General features: G+C 38.5%; 1 protein-coding gene across 1 annotated transcript in view; it reads right to left on the bottom strand.

Moving 5' to 3' along the window:
- Positions 1-16,111, bottom strand: part of LOC104855266 (amine oxidase [flavin-containing] A) — a 75,522-nt gene that overhangs the window by 5,070 nt on the left and 54,341 nt on the right. The window contains exons 6-13 of the mRNA XM_010614077.3: positions 13,135-13,276; positions 10,957-11,106; positions 10,500-10,659; positions 9,659-9,755; positions 5,846-5,899; positions 4,213-4,270; positions 2,940-3,037; positions 1,102-1,213 (exon numbers count right to left, since the gene is read on the bottom strand). Coding sequence (XP_010612379.1) covers positions 1,102-1,213; positions 2,940-3,037; positions 4,213-4,270; positions 5,846-5,899; positions 9,659-9,755; positions 10,500-10,659; positions 10,957-11,106; positions 13,135-13,276 — 871 coding nt within the window. The remainder of the gene's footprint in view (positions 1-1,101; positions 1,214-2,939; positions 3,038-4,212; positions 4,271-5,845; positions 5,900-9,658; positions 9,756-10,499; positions 10,660-10,956; positions 11,107-13,134; positions 13,277-16,111) is intronic.

The following is a 16,111-nucleotide window of genomic DNA, read 5'->3' as shown; positions in this document are numbered from 1 at the left end:
AAAAGAATAAGATAAGACTACAAGAGCAAGAAGCAATTTAAATATGTTAAGGGACCATTTTCATCTCCAGAATTAAGGATTATTTTAATCTTACATCATTGCCTTTTCTCTTTTACTTTCCTTTTTAGTTTTATTTAAGGATTCCCTATTTGTAATGTTCATACAGAGATTTCTTTAACTGAAATACCAAATAGTTTCTCTGGGGTGAAAAACTAGAATAATACACAGGATCCTAATGAGATAATTAATAATGTGAAATAGGAAGTAAAGGGCTAAAGGTGTAGGGAAAGTGGGAAGGGTGGGGGAAAGGTAATAAGGGCGAGAAAAAAATATGAGAAATTGAAAAAATGGAAATAAAGTGTTTGTAAATGGGGAGGGGTGAAGTGAGGGCAGGGACCAGGGGAAAAAATGAGAATCAAGACCTATTATGTAAAGGTACAGGGTCCCAATGATGAATGTAACTGTATTGTATACCTAGATTGTACCAATAAACTCAATAAAAAGAAAAAAAAAGAATGAATGGCTAAAGAAAATATATTAGCCATTAAGAAAAATGAAACCTTGTTATATCTGACAGCATAGATGAACTTAGAGGATATTAACTGAAATAAACTAGCCACAGAAAGATACATAATGAATATTCTTATTCACACGAAAAAGCTGATAAGGTTGATCTCATAGAAGTAGAGAGTAGAAAAGAGGCTGAAAAGGTAGGAGGGAGTAAGGATAGTGAGAAGATGGATAATGGGTACCAAAATACAGTTCAAGAAGGAATAAGTTCTATTGTACTGTAGCACAGTAAGGCGGCTGCGGATAACAATAATTACTGCATATTTCAAAATAGCTATAAGAGTGGATTTTAAATGTTCCATATAAATGATAAATGCTTGCTATGAAGGAAATGCTTACCCTGATTTGATCACTGTATACTGTATGCATGTATTTACATAGCACACCTTATTCCAAAAATATGTACAATTATGATGTGTCAGTGAAAAAATCCCAAACATTCAGCCTCATAAACATGTTGTAAGTCCATTAAAAAAACACCAGACACCAAAAATGCTGCCATGACTCAGGAGTGAGAGTGCCTTGGCTTACCTCTCTAGCTGCCCGTTCTCCAGCCTCGACTGCTCCCTCCATGTAACCGCTCCACTGTGTGGCAGTCTCTGTGCCAGCAAAGTAAATTCTGCCCACTGGCTGGCGAATCACCCTTCAAGGGAAAAAGGTTACATAGATTACACAGGAAGGTGCTAAGGGCAAATGAGCCAATCACTGCCTTTATTTACTCTGCAGACTACGAGGAAACTCAAAATTATTCATAAAATACCCATGTTACACAGCCCAAGATAAAAGGCTAGCCTATCCCTTGCTTCCTGGTTCTGTACACAAGGATCTGAACATTCAACCCGGGGAGAATGAGGCTGTCAGATCATCAGTCACTCAATGTGATGTTGACCTTTTCCAAGCCAGCCAGAGTGAGAATGTGAAAACATGCATCCAATCCACAATTAGATCTCCTGGCTGTATGTTTCCTGTTTTCAGTCCATTTTATTACCTACACTGTCTTTCTAAAGGTTCCATTCTTTTTGAGATTGCACACACAGCTACAGAGCCGAGCCATGTAGGCACTCCCAATGCATCAGTATTGGCTGTTGTGGCAAGTGGGAAGACAAGATTGACTGTCATTTCTGGCAGAGGAGACACCCAAGGGATTATATGATGTGTCTCATTAAATGATATCCTCTGTATAGTTTCTCTCAACTTTTTGTGGGACTGGCTGAGGGCCAGAAAATGGGCCTCTTCTTACAAAGAGGTAATATCAAAGAGAATCAAGACAGAGCACGACCAAATAGCCAATTGTCTTCTCCAACCTAACCTTCTCAGAGCTGACTCCTGCTAAGCCTGCAGTCACTTTTATGAATTTTCATGCCCCAATCCCACCCCAGAGATCTTCACTCTACCCAGTGGCACTCAGTTTTCAATTAGGAGCCATGAGCTTCATCTATTCCTGATCCTTGTTCTACCTTTTAGATTTCTATCATCACTCTAGAAGTAATCTCATTATCATTAACAAAACCAGTTTGACTGAGTTAAGAAAAAAGACACGGTTGGGACTGTAGCTCAGTGACACACACTTGCCGAGAATATGTGAGGTACTAGGTTCCAGCCCCACTATTCCCTCAAACAGAAAAAGACAAAAAGCTCCCGAAAGGAAGAGTTGACAAGTGCTTCTTTCTTAGTGGATCGTATGTTAACAGTCTAGCTTTGTTCTTCTATAAATAAGATGATGGTGTAATACCACCCATGGGACTGGGAAACACATTGCTAATGCTACAAATGTCTCCCCTCCTACTTGCAAATGAAAACTGCATCCAGACCAGGAGGACTGTGAAAGAATTGTAAAAACCTGGTAGGAAGCTGTCACTTTGGGCTTGTTGAGAGTAATGTCTCCTATAACTGAGGAAGTGACCCTGGACATTATGCCTATGAGGCACAGAGATGATGGTTTCTATGGAGCGAGGAGCTTCTAAGTCAATGTACCCCTGAACCTATTTGTATCTCATCTCCCCACCCTTTAGCTGTATACAGCAAGAACCACTCCTCTGCTGGACAGAAAGATGTATGAAACACATCCAATGCCCTGTGTGACCGGTACCAAGGAGCCTAGGGTGATCCTGTGAAACTAAATGTTGAGCTAAGCTCAAGAAGGGCCCTTGGAAGACCCTGCAGTTTGCTTCGTCTCACAAGTACTGCTGGCATCTGAAGTTCTCCCCAGTGCTTGGCTATTATTCTAGCTGTTGATATCTTTGTTTTTCTAGGGACATCTGGAAAGTTACAAACTATCTGGAACATTACAAATAGGAATGTTCATTGAATTCTCATGGAACAATTTCATTGAGATGTGGTCTAGGTCTTACATTAATTGGGGGCACTACCTTCCATATTGGGTCATGATCCCAGGGGGGAAGTAGGCTGTGTAGCAGCCTCCAGAGTACTGCTCTTCACACCAGTTCTTCTCTTCATAATGCACCGGCTGCAGTTTGTGGGGAGAAAATTCCAAAGAGAAAACAAAACTGAAATGCTACCAACCAACAATAAAGGCTCAAATATTTATTATCAAAAATAAACAAAACTTTGTTTTTCTAACTCATTGAAGGGGAAACACGATAGTACCAAGTAATGATCTTCTGTGAGATACCAAGTAGCAAATCAGGGATACTTTGATTTTTTTTCAGCCTTTTGACTAGGGGACACATGAAATTTCCCAACATCTGGAAGATAAGGCATCTTCTTCATTCACATGCTCAAGAATATAGGGCTATGTCTTCAGGAAATCCCATCAACAATCAGCTTGTGAAAAATTTTTCTCTAAGCTCTGGAGTTTCTAAAACCATAGTTTTTCTTGCCCCGCTACCCAGGCACTGTTGTCGAGAAAAGATTGTGAGGGAGGAAGCAGAAGCACAATGCCTAAGAAAAGCTTCTGTCACAATCCCCTTCCTAAGCTGAAAAAGTGCATGATGAGAGTTTTGCTAAAAAGGGGGTGATTAAGATAAAAAAAAGTTTCCTGGGGGACATGAGAGAATCTTCTCTCATTTCTCTAATACTATATTCTGAAAGTCTAATATGCAAATAACTCAAAGATAACCCCCCAAAGTCCCCACCTCTTATGAGCTCTTCAGAAATAATTTCCTTCTCCTTACTGCTTTCAATGGTGAACTGAAAGCTATGAAATTTCTAAATGAGTTGTGAACTGAGTCTCCATGTGGAAAAATAAGTTAGTGTGGCTTTGACCTTGACATAGAATCTATATTCAACTTGTCATGTCAGTATATACTATTGTGCTATAACCACCACATAATGACACAGCTAGGATTTAACTTCGCAGAAGGCAGTTAACACTGACATGAAGATAGAGGCTCTGGGCTGGGAACTAAACTCACCCATCCTTTACATACTACCTGCAGCTCCAGCCTCTGATCACAATTGGCTGCCAGTTATTCAACGAACCTTTAACCAGCCCAAAGGAACTGTACCTGATATTCCATGCACCTGACACCAGTTTTCAATGGTCTTAGGATTGGTGAAATTAATCCTTCAAGATAAGGTCATCCTTCATAAGAATGTCAGGAAACCAGAATCTGCTTTGCTTTATCACTTGGAGGGAGTAGAGAAGAGTCTACTAGGGATTTAAAGCTGGGGGATTCTTACTTGTAAAGCTTCTTGAGATCCCAACACTTTGGCATATAGCTCACAGATTTTCCTCTTCCTATAAGAGCCAAAAAATTGTTAATAACTGACGGTTAAAAATAAATACAGTGGGTTCCAGGGTGCCTGACAATGAACCAGATTTATCACAGAAAAATTAAACTCAGAGGCTTTCTGTAACTATACAAAAGGAACAAATCAATGAGTTTCTGTATTCAGATTAACTTTCCATGCCTTAGTATGGTTATTTGATTTAAAGTCAATAAAATCCTCCTTCCTTTTATATATGTATTTTTTCACTTCTTTCATTACCTGCTATGATATCTGATATAAACAGGGAAAATAAGAGTAAATTAAATTTAATATTAGGAATTAATTCTATATCACTTTTCTGTAATTGTAGAATTCAGAAATGGCTTCATTTATAAGTCTACAACACAGTGTATACTATTTTTGTGTTCTAAACATTTATAAACATAAAACTCATTTAATCTTTTAAGCATAAGATGTGCTATTCTAGAAGAGGGAGATAGTCATTTGAGTGACCAAAGTATTTGTTAAAGGCTAACAAGCAACTGGAAAAAAATTGCTAAAAATAAGGAAAAAGGTTTAATTCAACTCTTTAAGATGAGCATTAAAAGCTAGCAAGACAAATGATCAAAAATACAGTATGTAGTGGACGGAGATCAAACTTACTAGTAACAAAAGAAAAATATTTTAAAATAGATAATTTTATGTTGTCAATTACTTTAGAAAATATTCTTTAAATGTAACACTGATTTCCATAGATAATATGGGACAAAAATGGAGGATTATAAATCTATTTAAATATACACCATTTATAAAACTCTTAGGACTTGTATCTCATGGGTATAGAGGAATAAGTCAGAAGGAGGAGGTGGAATTATAAATGTTGCTTATTGTTGTGCCTTTTACTCGTGGAAAATTTTAAGGCACAAACAAATGTGACTGACCCCTGAGATGACACCATACAACATAAGGTGGATATTTAAATTCCAGGTTAGTCAGGAAAATTTGGTTCTGCCTTACAAAAACTTTTGAGACGTTTAGCCACTGTGTGAAATCATAACCAAATATCTGCTTCCAGGCTGGTATTTATTTTATTATTAATAAGGAAAGAAAGCAGAATATCTAAAAGAAAATATCAAGCTTAGTATGGTATAATGAAAAAAGTATGTGTTATGTGTTATTCTTGACTTTATTACAACTTAGCTACTGTAGTTTGAATGTATATATTCCTCCAAAAGTCATATGTTGGAACTTAACCCCCAAGTAATAAACAGTATTAAGCGTTGTGACTTTTTAGAAATGCTTAAGTCAGGAGAGCTCTGCTCAGTTTGTTTTCTATGATTTTCTTCATACATCTTACAGGAAAACCCTACCTCTCAATCACTGTAAGAAAAACACAAATATGTAAAATTAAATTAATACATGTATATGGCCCAAAGGCGGGAATAACAGAGCTCATAACAAAATACAGGAAGATTGATTTATTGGGGTTGAGAATATTTGTGAAGTACTGGATTTTTACCAATGCCAGTCTACTGCTGTTACAGTGTAATAAACACAGTATAAAGTTAACCTTTTATAGATTTTTCAGATATAAATTCTTTACCTTATTTCCTTATGGAGCTTAGCAAGTCGATCAGCCTTCCGGGCAAGTATGAAGCTGGAAGGAGAGGGGGCATTTGAATGATCAGGTAATATTGTCATTTATCTTAAGAGATGCTCCTCCTTCTTTATGAAGTGTTTTTACTGCCACCTAACTCTCCCCCTCTACTAAATGCCATATTGTTTGCCACCTCCCTCTATGTCCAAAACTCTGCTAAGCTATGAGCTCTTAAACAGGTCACCTCCTACACAGTAATTTACTCCTAAAGCTTAAATACAGTAGACATAGAGTTTGAAATCAAATGCTGCGTAAATTAATGTTGTACTAAATTATTATCCTGGCAATGAGTGCTCTTTTCTGCCAAACATTTGATAAAAGTTGGCCAAATATTAATATGGGTTCATAGTAGATATTGATGGCCCCCAACCCTCTCTTCAGGACCAGTATTTAGTACCCTTCACTCACAGGTGAACTCCTTCCCCAGCAATTATACTCAGCTGCAGCACAAATGTCTGGGGAAAAGTTCCACCCTTCCCTGGAGGCAACTGGCACCAAATGACCAGCTCTGGGGTAGGGTAAGGCCAATCCCCTCAGCTAAGTTCAGGACAACTCTGAAAGGCTAGCCTAGCTCCAGAGGTTTCCACAGGATGGCTAAAGCCTTTAGTGAACAACATTAAAGCCCAACTCTCCCTCAGTCTAATCCTGATTCATTCCTCTCTCCTATAGGCAATAATGCACAGAGCACTTCCAAATAAACTTGCTGTGGCTAAATGTCTATCCATGAGTCAGCTTCCTGGGAAACTGACTTAACAACAGTCCTCAAACAAAGTGATTCAGTAAAACTCAGTTATATTGTTTCCTTTTAATCAAATAGATTCTACTTATTATACTGATACTACTAATTGAATGTATATTTTAAATAATTGAATTGTGACATAAAATCCTTAGACTATTATTAGAAAGCTTTCAAAAATCCAAATGAGGGCTAGGGATGTAGCCCAGTGGTAGCTTTTGTGCTTAGCGCAAGAATAAAAACTCCAAATGCTCTAAGGACAATTAAGTTTTTTCTCTGTTTAAAAAAGTTTTTGTGGGGTTGGGGATGTAGCTCAGGGGAAAAAAGCATTTGCCTCACATGCATGAGGCCCTAGATTCCATTTCAAGCTCAGAAAAGAAACGTTTTTAGATTGTATTGTTGTTGTTGTTCTAGACCAAAAAGAAAAGTAGATTAGGGCTGAAACAGTATTTCCTCCTCTCTCCACTCCCAAATTAAACTGCTCCTCAACTGTACTGACAATTCCTTTAGGGTTGTGATTTGAGATCATTCTGGAAAGCAAAAATACAAATTGCGTTAATCTAGAGAACAATTATTTCAGAGGAAGTCAAAGACTATATAAGAAATTTGAACTATTGAACTTTATGGGATATAGTTATAATTTTATTTAACACTTTAATAACACTCATTATTAACAATTTTAGTTACATTTTAGGTTTATGCAGAAATCACTAAATTTAGACTTACATAATATTTAAAAGAAAATCAGCAATATGGATGAAAGATTAGATGATTTATCTAACAACATTTTTAATTAACTCATCTTGTATGGTTTTCACAGTTCCTTTCCAAAGGAACTATATGTTTCTTAGTAACAGTAAGATAGTATTGGATATTTCTGTCAAATCTCGGGTCATGAATGAAATAACCTCTTTGGTTAAACTATGAAGAGGTGTGCTTCAATTTAATTTGGTGGTATATTGTGGAAATTAAAAATGCTGACTTTGTGTTGGGGACATTTCACAGTTCTGATGTACAAGGTCCTTTCCAGTTTTTAAAAGGTGATAGTTATTAGATATAGTGTTTGGCAGTTATACCCTCCTTCTTTGAGATTTTTTTGAATAAGTGCAAAGAGCAGGGTGGAGGCCACATCTTCAAGGTTTTCATTATCAAGAACAAAGTGCAGGATAGAGGTAATTGTCTTGATAAAACAAGAGAGAAGCTGGTCAGTAGGTATACCTTCATAGATTCAGAGCTGGGATAGACATGTAAGATCAGACAGTTTAGCAAGAGAATAACAGCCAAGTTTGTTATCAAGTGCAGTGCACGTCATGTGGAAACACCTTGTTGAAAAGTAACTCAAGTACATAAGATCCTAATGAGATAATTGACAATGTGAAATAGGAAGAAAAGGACTAAAGGTGTAGGGAAAGTGGGAAGGGTTGGGGAAAGGTAATAAGGGAAAAGAAAAAATATGAGAAAATGAAAAAATGGAAATAAAGTGTTTGTAAATGGGGAGGGGAGAAGGGGGTGAAGGGAGGGCAGGGATAAGGGGAAAAAATGAGAACCAAGACCTGTCATGTAAAGGTACAAGATCCCAATGATGAATGTATCTATACTGTATACCTAAAATGTACCAATAAACTAAAAAAAAAAAAAGTAACTCAAGGTAGTGGTTTATGAATCTTGTATAGTGTATCTAACAAAGAATGGCAAATTTTAGAGCCAAAGGAGAGTAGTTTTAGGCATCCAAAGGTGGAAGACTATGGGAAGGTGAGTATACGGGAAGACATTAATTCAGTAAATTGTGCCCACACATTTCTCTGGCTCTGTCTCTGAGCAGGTTACAGGTTGTTTCCAATAAAGGAGAATTTGCATCTTGTCTTCAGTTGGGGATAGGAGAAGGCTAGAGAAACCTTTGGTCTGTAAATCTCTGTCCTGCTCTCAGGCAAACAGAATGCATAGAGCTTACATCTTATTGTCTTCAACAATTGCAGGGAGATATATCCTGGTCTACAGGTACAAAGTTTCGGTTGGGCTGGAGGAATAAGTTCTGGTGATCTGTTTGTACAGTGAGTGACTATGTGTTGTATATTTCAAAATAGTTAAACAAGAGGACTGTAAATATTTTTACCACAAAGAAATGCTAAGTATTTGAGGTGACAAATATGCTAATTAGCCTGACGATCATTTTACAATGCAGATATGTACTGAAACACCATACTGTACTCCATAAATATATACACTGGTCTCTAAAATTCACTTCATTGCTTCTGAAACTGTGTTCTTTTTTTAAAGTGTGGTAAGACAGAGTTTATGATTTTTATGAAGGGCCAAAGGTAGGCAACTGGGAGTTGTGGCCTTTTACATTTCCTTCTCTGGACTGTTAGTCCCCAACAGGCAGGTGACACAAAAGAGGAGAGCTCTTCTCTCTTCTCATCACTCCACACAGCTCCCCTCTTTGTGGCATAGAATCATGCCCTACATCATCCATGCACTTCTGAGAGTAAGGGAAGTACCGCTGATGAAGGATAATCAACCAGAAAAAGTCCTATGCCATCCACCCAAGGCTGGGCTTGACTGAGCTGTGCCTCCTAATTGGTCAGCCATGTTATATTTCAGGGTAACAGCTCACACTGTTATGCAGTAGGTGTATGGAATGGAGAAAAAGACAAAGCCCAGAAGCGCTGCATTCAGAAGGTTTTATGAGACAGAGCAGCTTCTTTCCAAATGATTTTGAATATTCTGCCTCCAGGCAAGTTTGGCTACCATACTGCCTATCTAAACTGCTTTTATACACCATTCTCAACATGTAAGTTTTATAGGATAAAGGAATATATGGTTACAAGTTCAAAATTTTAGTAGTTTCCCAGTGTTTTTGTGCTACACACAAATCATTACTAAAAATATTTTAATACATAGAAACATAAGATAGCTTTGTAGAGTTATTTATAATTTCTTTGGCTCCATTCCAAAGCATTATACTTTGCCAATATCTACACCAAGACAATTTGGAAAATGCAGGACATGCAGCTGTAACTTACCCCATGATGGCGGGCACCGATCCATCTGGTTTGGTGTCATCCAGGGTTATTGAAATTGGGGCATCTTCATCCTCAATGATCATGCAGCCACAGTAATCTTAACCAGGAGAAAACCAATAGGTGATTGAGACCAACCTCATTAGAGAAGCACACATATAAAACACATATACTATTTTGCTAAGAGAAAGAAAATATTACACATTTGGTATTTGTCTCAACTACAGAAGCCATTTCTATTTAAACACCCACACTGACTATACAGAGATGTCTATTTCCCCTACACAAGAACCCATTTCCATCACCTTTACATAAAAGGGTTATGACTAACACATGACAGACAAAAATGGTAAGATGGCCCTGGATACTGGAATGCATGGGAAAGAAAAGTGAATATGTTGGAAGGAATCACCTCTATAAACCCAAGAAATTGTAAAAAGGAATCCTGTATGAGAAGAAAGATTATCAACAATAGCCACCAGATCAGGCAAACCTACGAACTCCCAAACCTTCCTCATTAAATCCTCAAAACACCCTGAAAGGCATTACTGCTACCATTTTATGCTTACAAATTGATGCCAGTAAGCAAGTAAAGTCCAAGAATATTTGTCTTCAAAATACATCTCTTTACACAGAGAAGAGTTAAGTGGCAGGACAATGCTAGGAACCAGAGCAACAGTGACATCACAAGTGGTGTTCTCAGTAGGCCCTTCTTTCCCTCCCATTTCCAACAAGTGTTTTTGGGGTCATTTTGTGTTGCCAAGGGCTATGAAGAAATTAACATATTTCTCACCCTTTCTCTACAAATTTGAAAACAGTTTAAATGTATGTAAGAGCAGCCTACCCTTTTTCTTCCAGAAGGCTTCCCTATAATACATCATGCACTTAATGATCGACCCCATTGGAAGGCGCTGGATTAATTGGGTTCTCTCTGGTGGAAGTTCTGGTCTGAAGTGGATCTTGGCAGTTAAAGTTGGAGGGATGGCACTAATTACATATCGGCACTGAAATAAATATACATAAAACATTACCTCAAACATGAACTGCAGTCTTTGCACAGGGTATAAAACATCATCTTTATCATTGGAATGACACCGAGCAGTAGTAACACATGACATGAGGCAAAAGTGAGGCAACAAATTTGATTTTGGTAGATCAACCAAAGCTAGTAATTTGGGAGACTGAAGCAGAAGCATGTTCACATTAATTATACCACTGCTTGGGTTATATTATGCTAGAAGTTTCAGAAGACACACAGCCTATTTACTATAAGCTCCTTTTGACTGAAATGAATTACCTACCTCATAGAGTTCATGATTCAGTGTCTCTATAATGATGTTGTCACCTGATTGGTCAACATAGGTGACAGGACGGTTCAACTTCACTCTGTCACCTAGGAGGCCCATTATCCTTTCACACACTTGACCTGATCCACCCTTAAACTTCCGTTCCTACAAGACGTAGGGAAGAAAGGAAATATAAAAGCCTAAGGTCAGAAAGTCCTATTTGCAATTGATTAGAAAATCTCCAAAAAGTCACCTCTAGGCTTCTACCTTCTACACACTTAACTATTAGAAGAACTCATTACAATAGAGTCAGAGGCTGTTAAAGCACCTCTATTATCCTCTGCACAGCCCCCAGCAAAAGAAAAGCCATTATTATACTGTTCATAAAATTACAGACCAGAAAATATGTTCTCCTATGCCAGTGCTGTCCTGACCACAAGGAAACAAAGTCTGTGGACTTCAAATATACAAAAGTATGGTACATAAAAGGAATGTTGGGATGGGGGTAGCTGTATTTGTCCCTGGGGATGTAGCTTCCAACTTCCCTTGGATTCTTGTAGTCCTGGGCAGGCTGGGGTTATCTGGGTAGGTAAGGATATAAGAAGGCACCATGCTATAGACACAACTCCAAGAGAACAGGCTGGGGGTGCTCCTAGGGACAGTCATGCACTACCACTTAGTAGTCATCATCAAGTAAGGTTGTTGGGATCCAAATCTCAGATCATGAGCAAGTTTTTGTAAAACTGAAAGTTTTTCAGTAGAGAAAGAGAAGTGCAGGCTAAGTGCATGCTTATTCCTTCAGCATTATTGAATAGTTCTCTTGAGAAGCCCTGTAAGACAAGGAGCGCTCTGTCTACCAAGGTCTGCTGTCTTCATTGTGGAAATGCATCTAGATTAACCTAAGAAGGCAAGTCCTTAACATAATGCATTTGCTAAGAACTAAGAGAATATTTTTAGCCTCTTGTACATAAACTCCTTGAATGGTTAGAAATACACTTTGATAGAATGAATCATAGACCAACACTGACAATTAGGTATCTCAATCATGAACAGCCACGTGATTTTTGTAGTTTTATAACTGGCTACTGTTTTAATGACATCACCAAAGCTTTTTATAAAAATATTCCTGTAGCGCAAGGACCCGAGTTCAATCCCTGGTACCAAAAAAAAAAAAAAAAAAAAAAAACAATTCCTGTAGTGGTTCAGAAAAAAATCATCATTTATCTCTTAAGAAATCAGTGCCATTTAATTTATAATCTGACCTATTTTCCAAGAGTTGCTTTGAGTTTTAGTGTAATTGAAAAACCATGAACTATTTCCATCTTGTTCACTATCTACCTTTCCATGTTTAATGCTTATTGAATTAAACTATTAAAAAGTAAACTTGTTTTTTATAAAAATATTATAATAGGTTGAGATTGATATCAGAATTGTAGTTTCCAAAAGGTCATGTAGAGATTATCTAGAAGTATACTGCCTCCTCTGATTGCAGCATACAAGTAACAAGCATGAGTCAAGACACCTGAGAATGTAAAACATGGGTTTAGAAAAGAGTAATGTGAGATTTCTATACGTGAACATGCAAAAAATGCAATTGTCTCACATTTGTCGAATCTAAGGGTCCAATAAGCAACAACTAGTGGTGTCACAAAAACAACTTAGGGACTTCTAGTGATCTCCAGAGAGGCAATAGAGGAACACTGTACATCTTGTACAATGCACCCAGCATTCTAGGACTCAGAGAACAGAACATAAGTCAGAAGTAAACTTCTATTAATTAAACCTCATCCCACTCAAACATAACATAAAAGAAACAGATGGGAAAAAAACTCTATGTCTAGAAGAGAGATGACTTTAAACATAATTGTACAAGTACTAGAATTTTTTGAAATTCACTTATTTTAATAATTTAGCTTTTCCTATAGAAACAGGCCAATTTTTTCTACCACTTAAAGAAAGGAACTTAATTCCCAGGATCTAATTAATTCAAAATAAAACATTCTTTAGCTGTAAACTTCTTTGCAGAAATGAAAAAAAACAGGAAATTAGATATTTTTTCAGACATGTTTTTTGAGTTCATTTTATACTGCTAATTATTCATGGTTGAGAATAATGAAGCGAATGTTAAAACAATGCTCTAGGTGAGGGCAAAATCACAAGTAAAGTTGCAGTTTCAAAATAGACATGCCATACCTGGCCTCCATTGGTGATTGAGAAAATCCGAGTGGTTCCACCACACTGCTTCACGTACCACAGGAACCACAGAGCAGAGACCTCATGGGGCTCAGAGGTGACATTGATATTCACAAACAGAGTAGCAAACTGTTTAGCAGTCCTGTTCACAGCACAAGAGGGGACAACCCATACAGGAGTCAGAGAAATGCTTTTTTTCAAAACAATGTAGCATGGTTACAACACATTTCTATTGCTTTGGGGAAAAAATATTCTCATGGGCCATATTTCCAAAGGAATGTATTTTTAACTCTTGAGGAAAATAAAGTTTTCTCTTGCTATGAAAAACTTACAGGTTACCTCCAAATATGCCTAATCATGGTTCTGACTAAAGGGTCAACATACTTGCCAGGGATTCTTGTCAACTATTTTAATAAACAAATCTTTTTTCTGTCTCCTCTACTGTTCCTAATCTGGACCACAAAAGTGGTAGATAATACCTGGTCATACTGCATCATTCTCGTACCTTTTCCATACTTTACACAGAGAGTTCTTTTAAAGGTGCAAAACTAAAATCAAACAAACAAACAAAACAAAACAAAAAACCCTTCTACTTAAAATACTTCAATGGCCTAAAATGGAGAAAGGTCAAATCTTGAATGGTAGCCAACATATACTATGTCATAGATTGCTTCACCTGTACTGGAACCTTGCCTTATACTACCTGCCCTTGTCACCTCTGTGGTCCAGGCATATATAGTGACCATTCAGTGTCTAAAACCTGTTTATCTCCCTCCCATCACAGAGCCTTCAAAAAAGTTGTTCCTTGTTCTCTCTGCCTGGAAGGTAACATTCACTCATGTCATTCACTGTACTCTGTCTCTCCCCTTCCACCCTGTGGGTCACTCCTGGAAGACACCCCCTTCCCATGCTACCTTCTTCTGTAGTTGTAGATGACTCTCAGAAGACACCATCCCTACTTTTCCTGGTTCCCCCAATCTTGTAGGTCATTCCCAAAAGACACTATCCTGCCACAGGGTACACCACCCCTTTCTGGTTCTTTCCTAAAAGATACCATTTCCTCACACCACCTATCCTTACTCTCTCAGCCAGTAACGGGAACTCATTAAGAATAAATTCCCTCCATTTAACATTCACATTTCATATTTCTATGACGTCCCTATTGTTCATGAGTGATATATCCATAAACCTGACATCCTGTAATTTTCCTTACCCCTCCATAGGTAATTTGTAGAGGATACCTACCATCCTTACATCATCCAACTCTCCCTAACTCACCCCAAACCCTTGAGGTCATTCCTGAATGATACCATCTGTACCAAATCTAAATTTCCACCTCTCCCCTTCAGTCCCTAGCTGAATGTCTGATGGATAGTATCCTAACATCCCAACACCTGCACTCTCCTCCCACCACTGCCATGGAATATATCATCCTGCCACACAATGCACTGTCTTCCCCCTGACCCTAGGTCTTTATTGAAAGACATCACATTTTCCCATGCCAACCACCCTCTGTTCCCTTCCACCACTGTGGCATCTTAACTGCTGCCTATTTTTATTGACTCTCCCCACTCTGAGAAATAGTTCCAATATCAGCCACCCATCCTATCTCTCCCTGCCTCTGTGGCACATTCCTGGAATATGCCATCTATCCCCAGCAATGACCTTTCCTGAATTTCCTATGTCCTTGTGGACCAATTAACAGGAAATGTAATCCCATGAAATAATACCTCTCCCCATCCAATCTCTCCTAGTCAATTTGGGAAGAAAGCAATCCAGCAAAATCATCCCCCCAAATCTCATCTCCTCCTGCAACTAATGGTCACTTCTGGAAGTTAGTTAGACCACATCCCTGTCTCCTTCTACTCACATAAGTACATTCCTCGGAGACAATAAATCTTCCAAAATCCTCACTTTGGTCTTCCCCCTGCCCCCATGGATTATCCCTGGAAGATACCATCCTGCTATACTGTTTCTGTGTCCATTCTGACTCTATTCAGTCATTCTTAGATGCTACCATTCACTCTTCCTCTGTCCCACCTTGCCTCAATGCCTCATTCCTGTTAGATACAAACCCACTCCACAATATACATACTAACCAATCTCACCCAGGCACCTATGAGTAATTACAAGGTATTATTCCCCACTCCAAAATCTACCCATTCCTTTCTCTCATTATCTATGTAGAAAACTCTTGGAAGATACCAAACTGCCAAACCATCTACTTGTCCAATTTACCCTTAAGACCCTAGATATTGCCTGAAAAATAACATCTCCCCATACCTCCTCCTTCCAATCTCCCACATCAACCTGGATTCCTAGAAGATGCCATCATCCCCCTACCCAAACTTCCATGCTTCCTACAAGCTCCACCCACACAGTGATTCTTTTCAGGAACATTTTCTACCAACAACATTCACCTTCTCTGTCTCTGTTCTCCCCACCCCACCCCCGTCTCTCTCTCCCACCTTCCCTCTCCTCCCTCCCTCTTCTTTTCCCCCCTCTTCCTCTGTGTCCCTCACCTCCTTCCCTCTTTCCTTTCCCACTCCTTCCTGGAATATACCATCCTTCTCTAGCTCCCAGCCTTCCTGACTTTTCATTCCACCATGCCAATTCCTAACCTCTTCTTTCCCCCTCTTCCTCTGTGTCCCTCACCTCCTTCCCTCTTTCCTTTCCCACTCCTTCCTGGAATATACCATCCTTCTCTAGCTCCCAGCCTTCCTGACTTTTCATTCCACCATGCCAATTCCTACATAACGTGCCCGCCACACCTCTTGGGAGATGCCATTCAGTTCAGTTCACACACTGGTCCTTTCATACCGCCTTGCTACAATATATACTCTTCCTGTTCCCTTCTTGACTCTGGATTTTTCCTGGAAAATACCATCTCCTTAGGTTATCTACCTTTCCTTCTCACCTATGACCTTTGGCTGAATCCTGGAAGATAAAATTATTGCTCCTTATTGATCTTGATGCT

Source organism: Fukomys damarensis, unplaced genomic scaffold, assembly GCF_012274545.1.
Source record: "Fukomys damarensis isolate Sample0158 unplaced genomic scaffold, DMR_v1.0_HiC HiC_scaffold_39, whole genome shotgun sequence".
NCBI classification, from domain to species: domain Eukaryota; kingdom Metazoa; phylum Chordata; class Mammalia; order Rodentia; family Bathyergidae; genus Fukomys; species Fukomys damarensis.
Note: the sequence above shows the minus strand (reverse complement) of the source record. Positions and strands in the feature narration are given on the sequence as shown.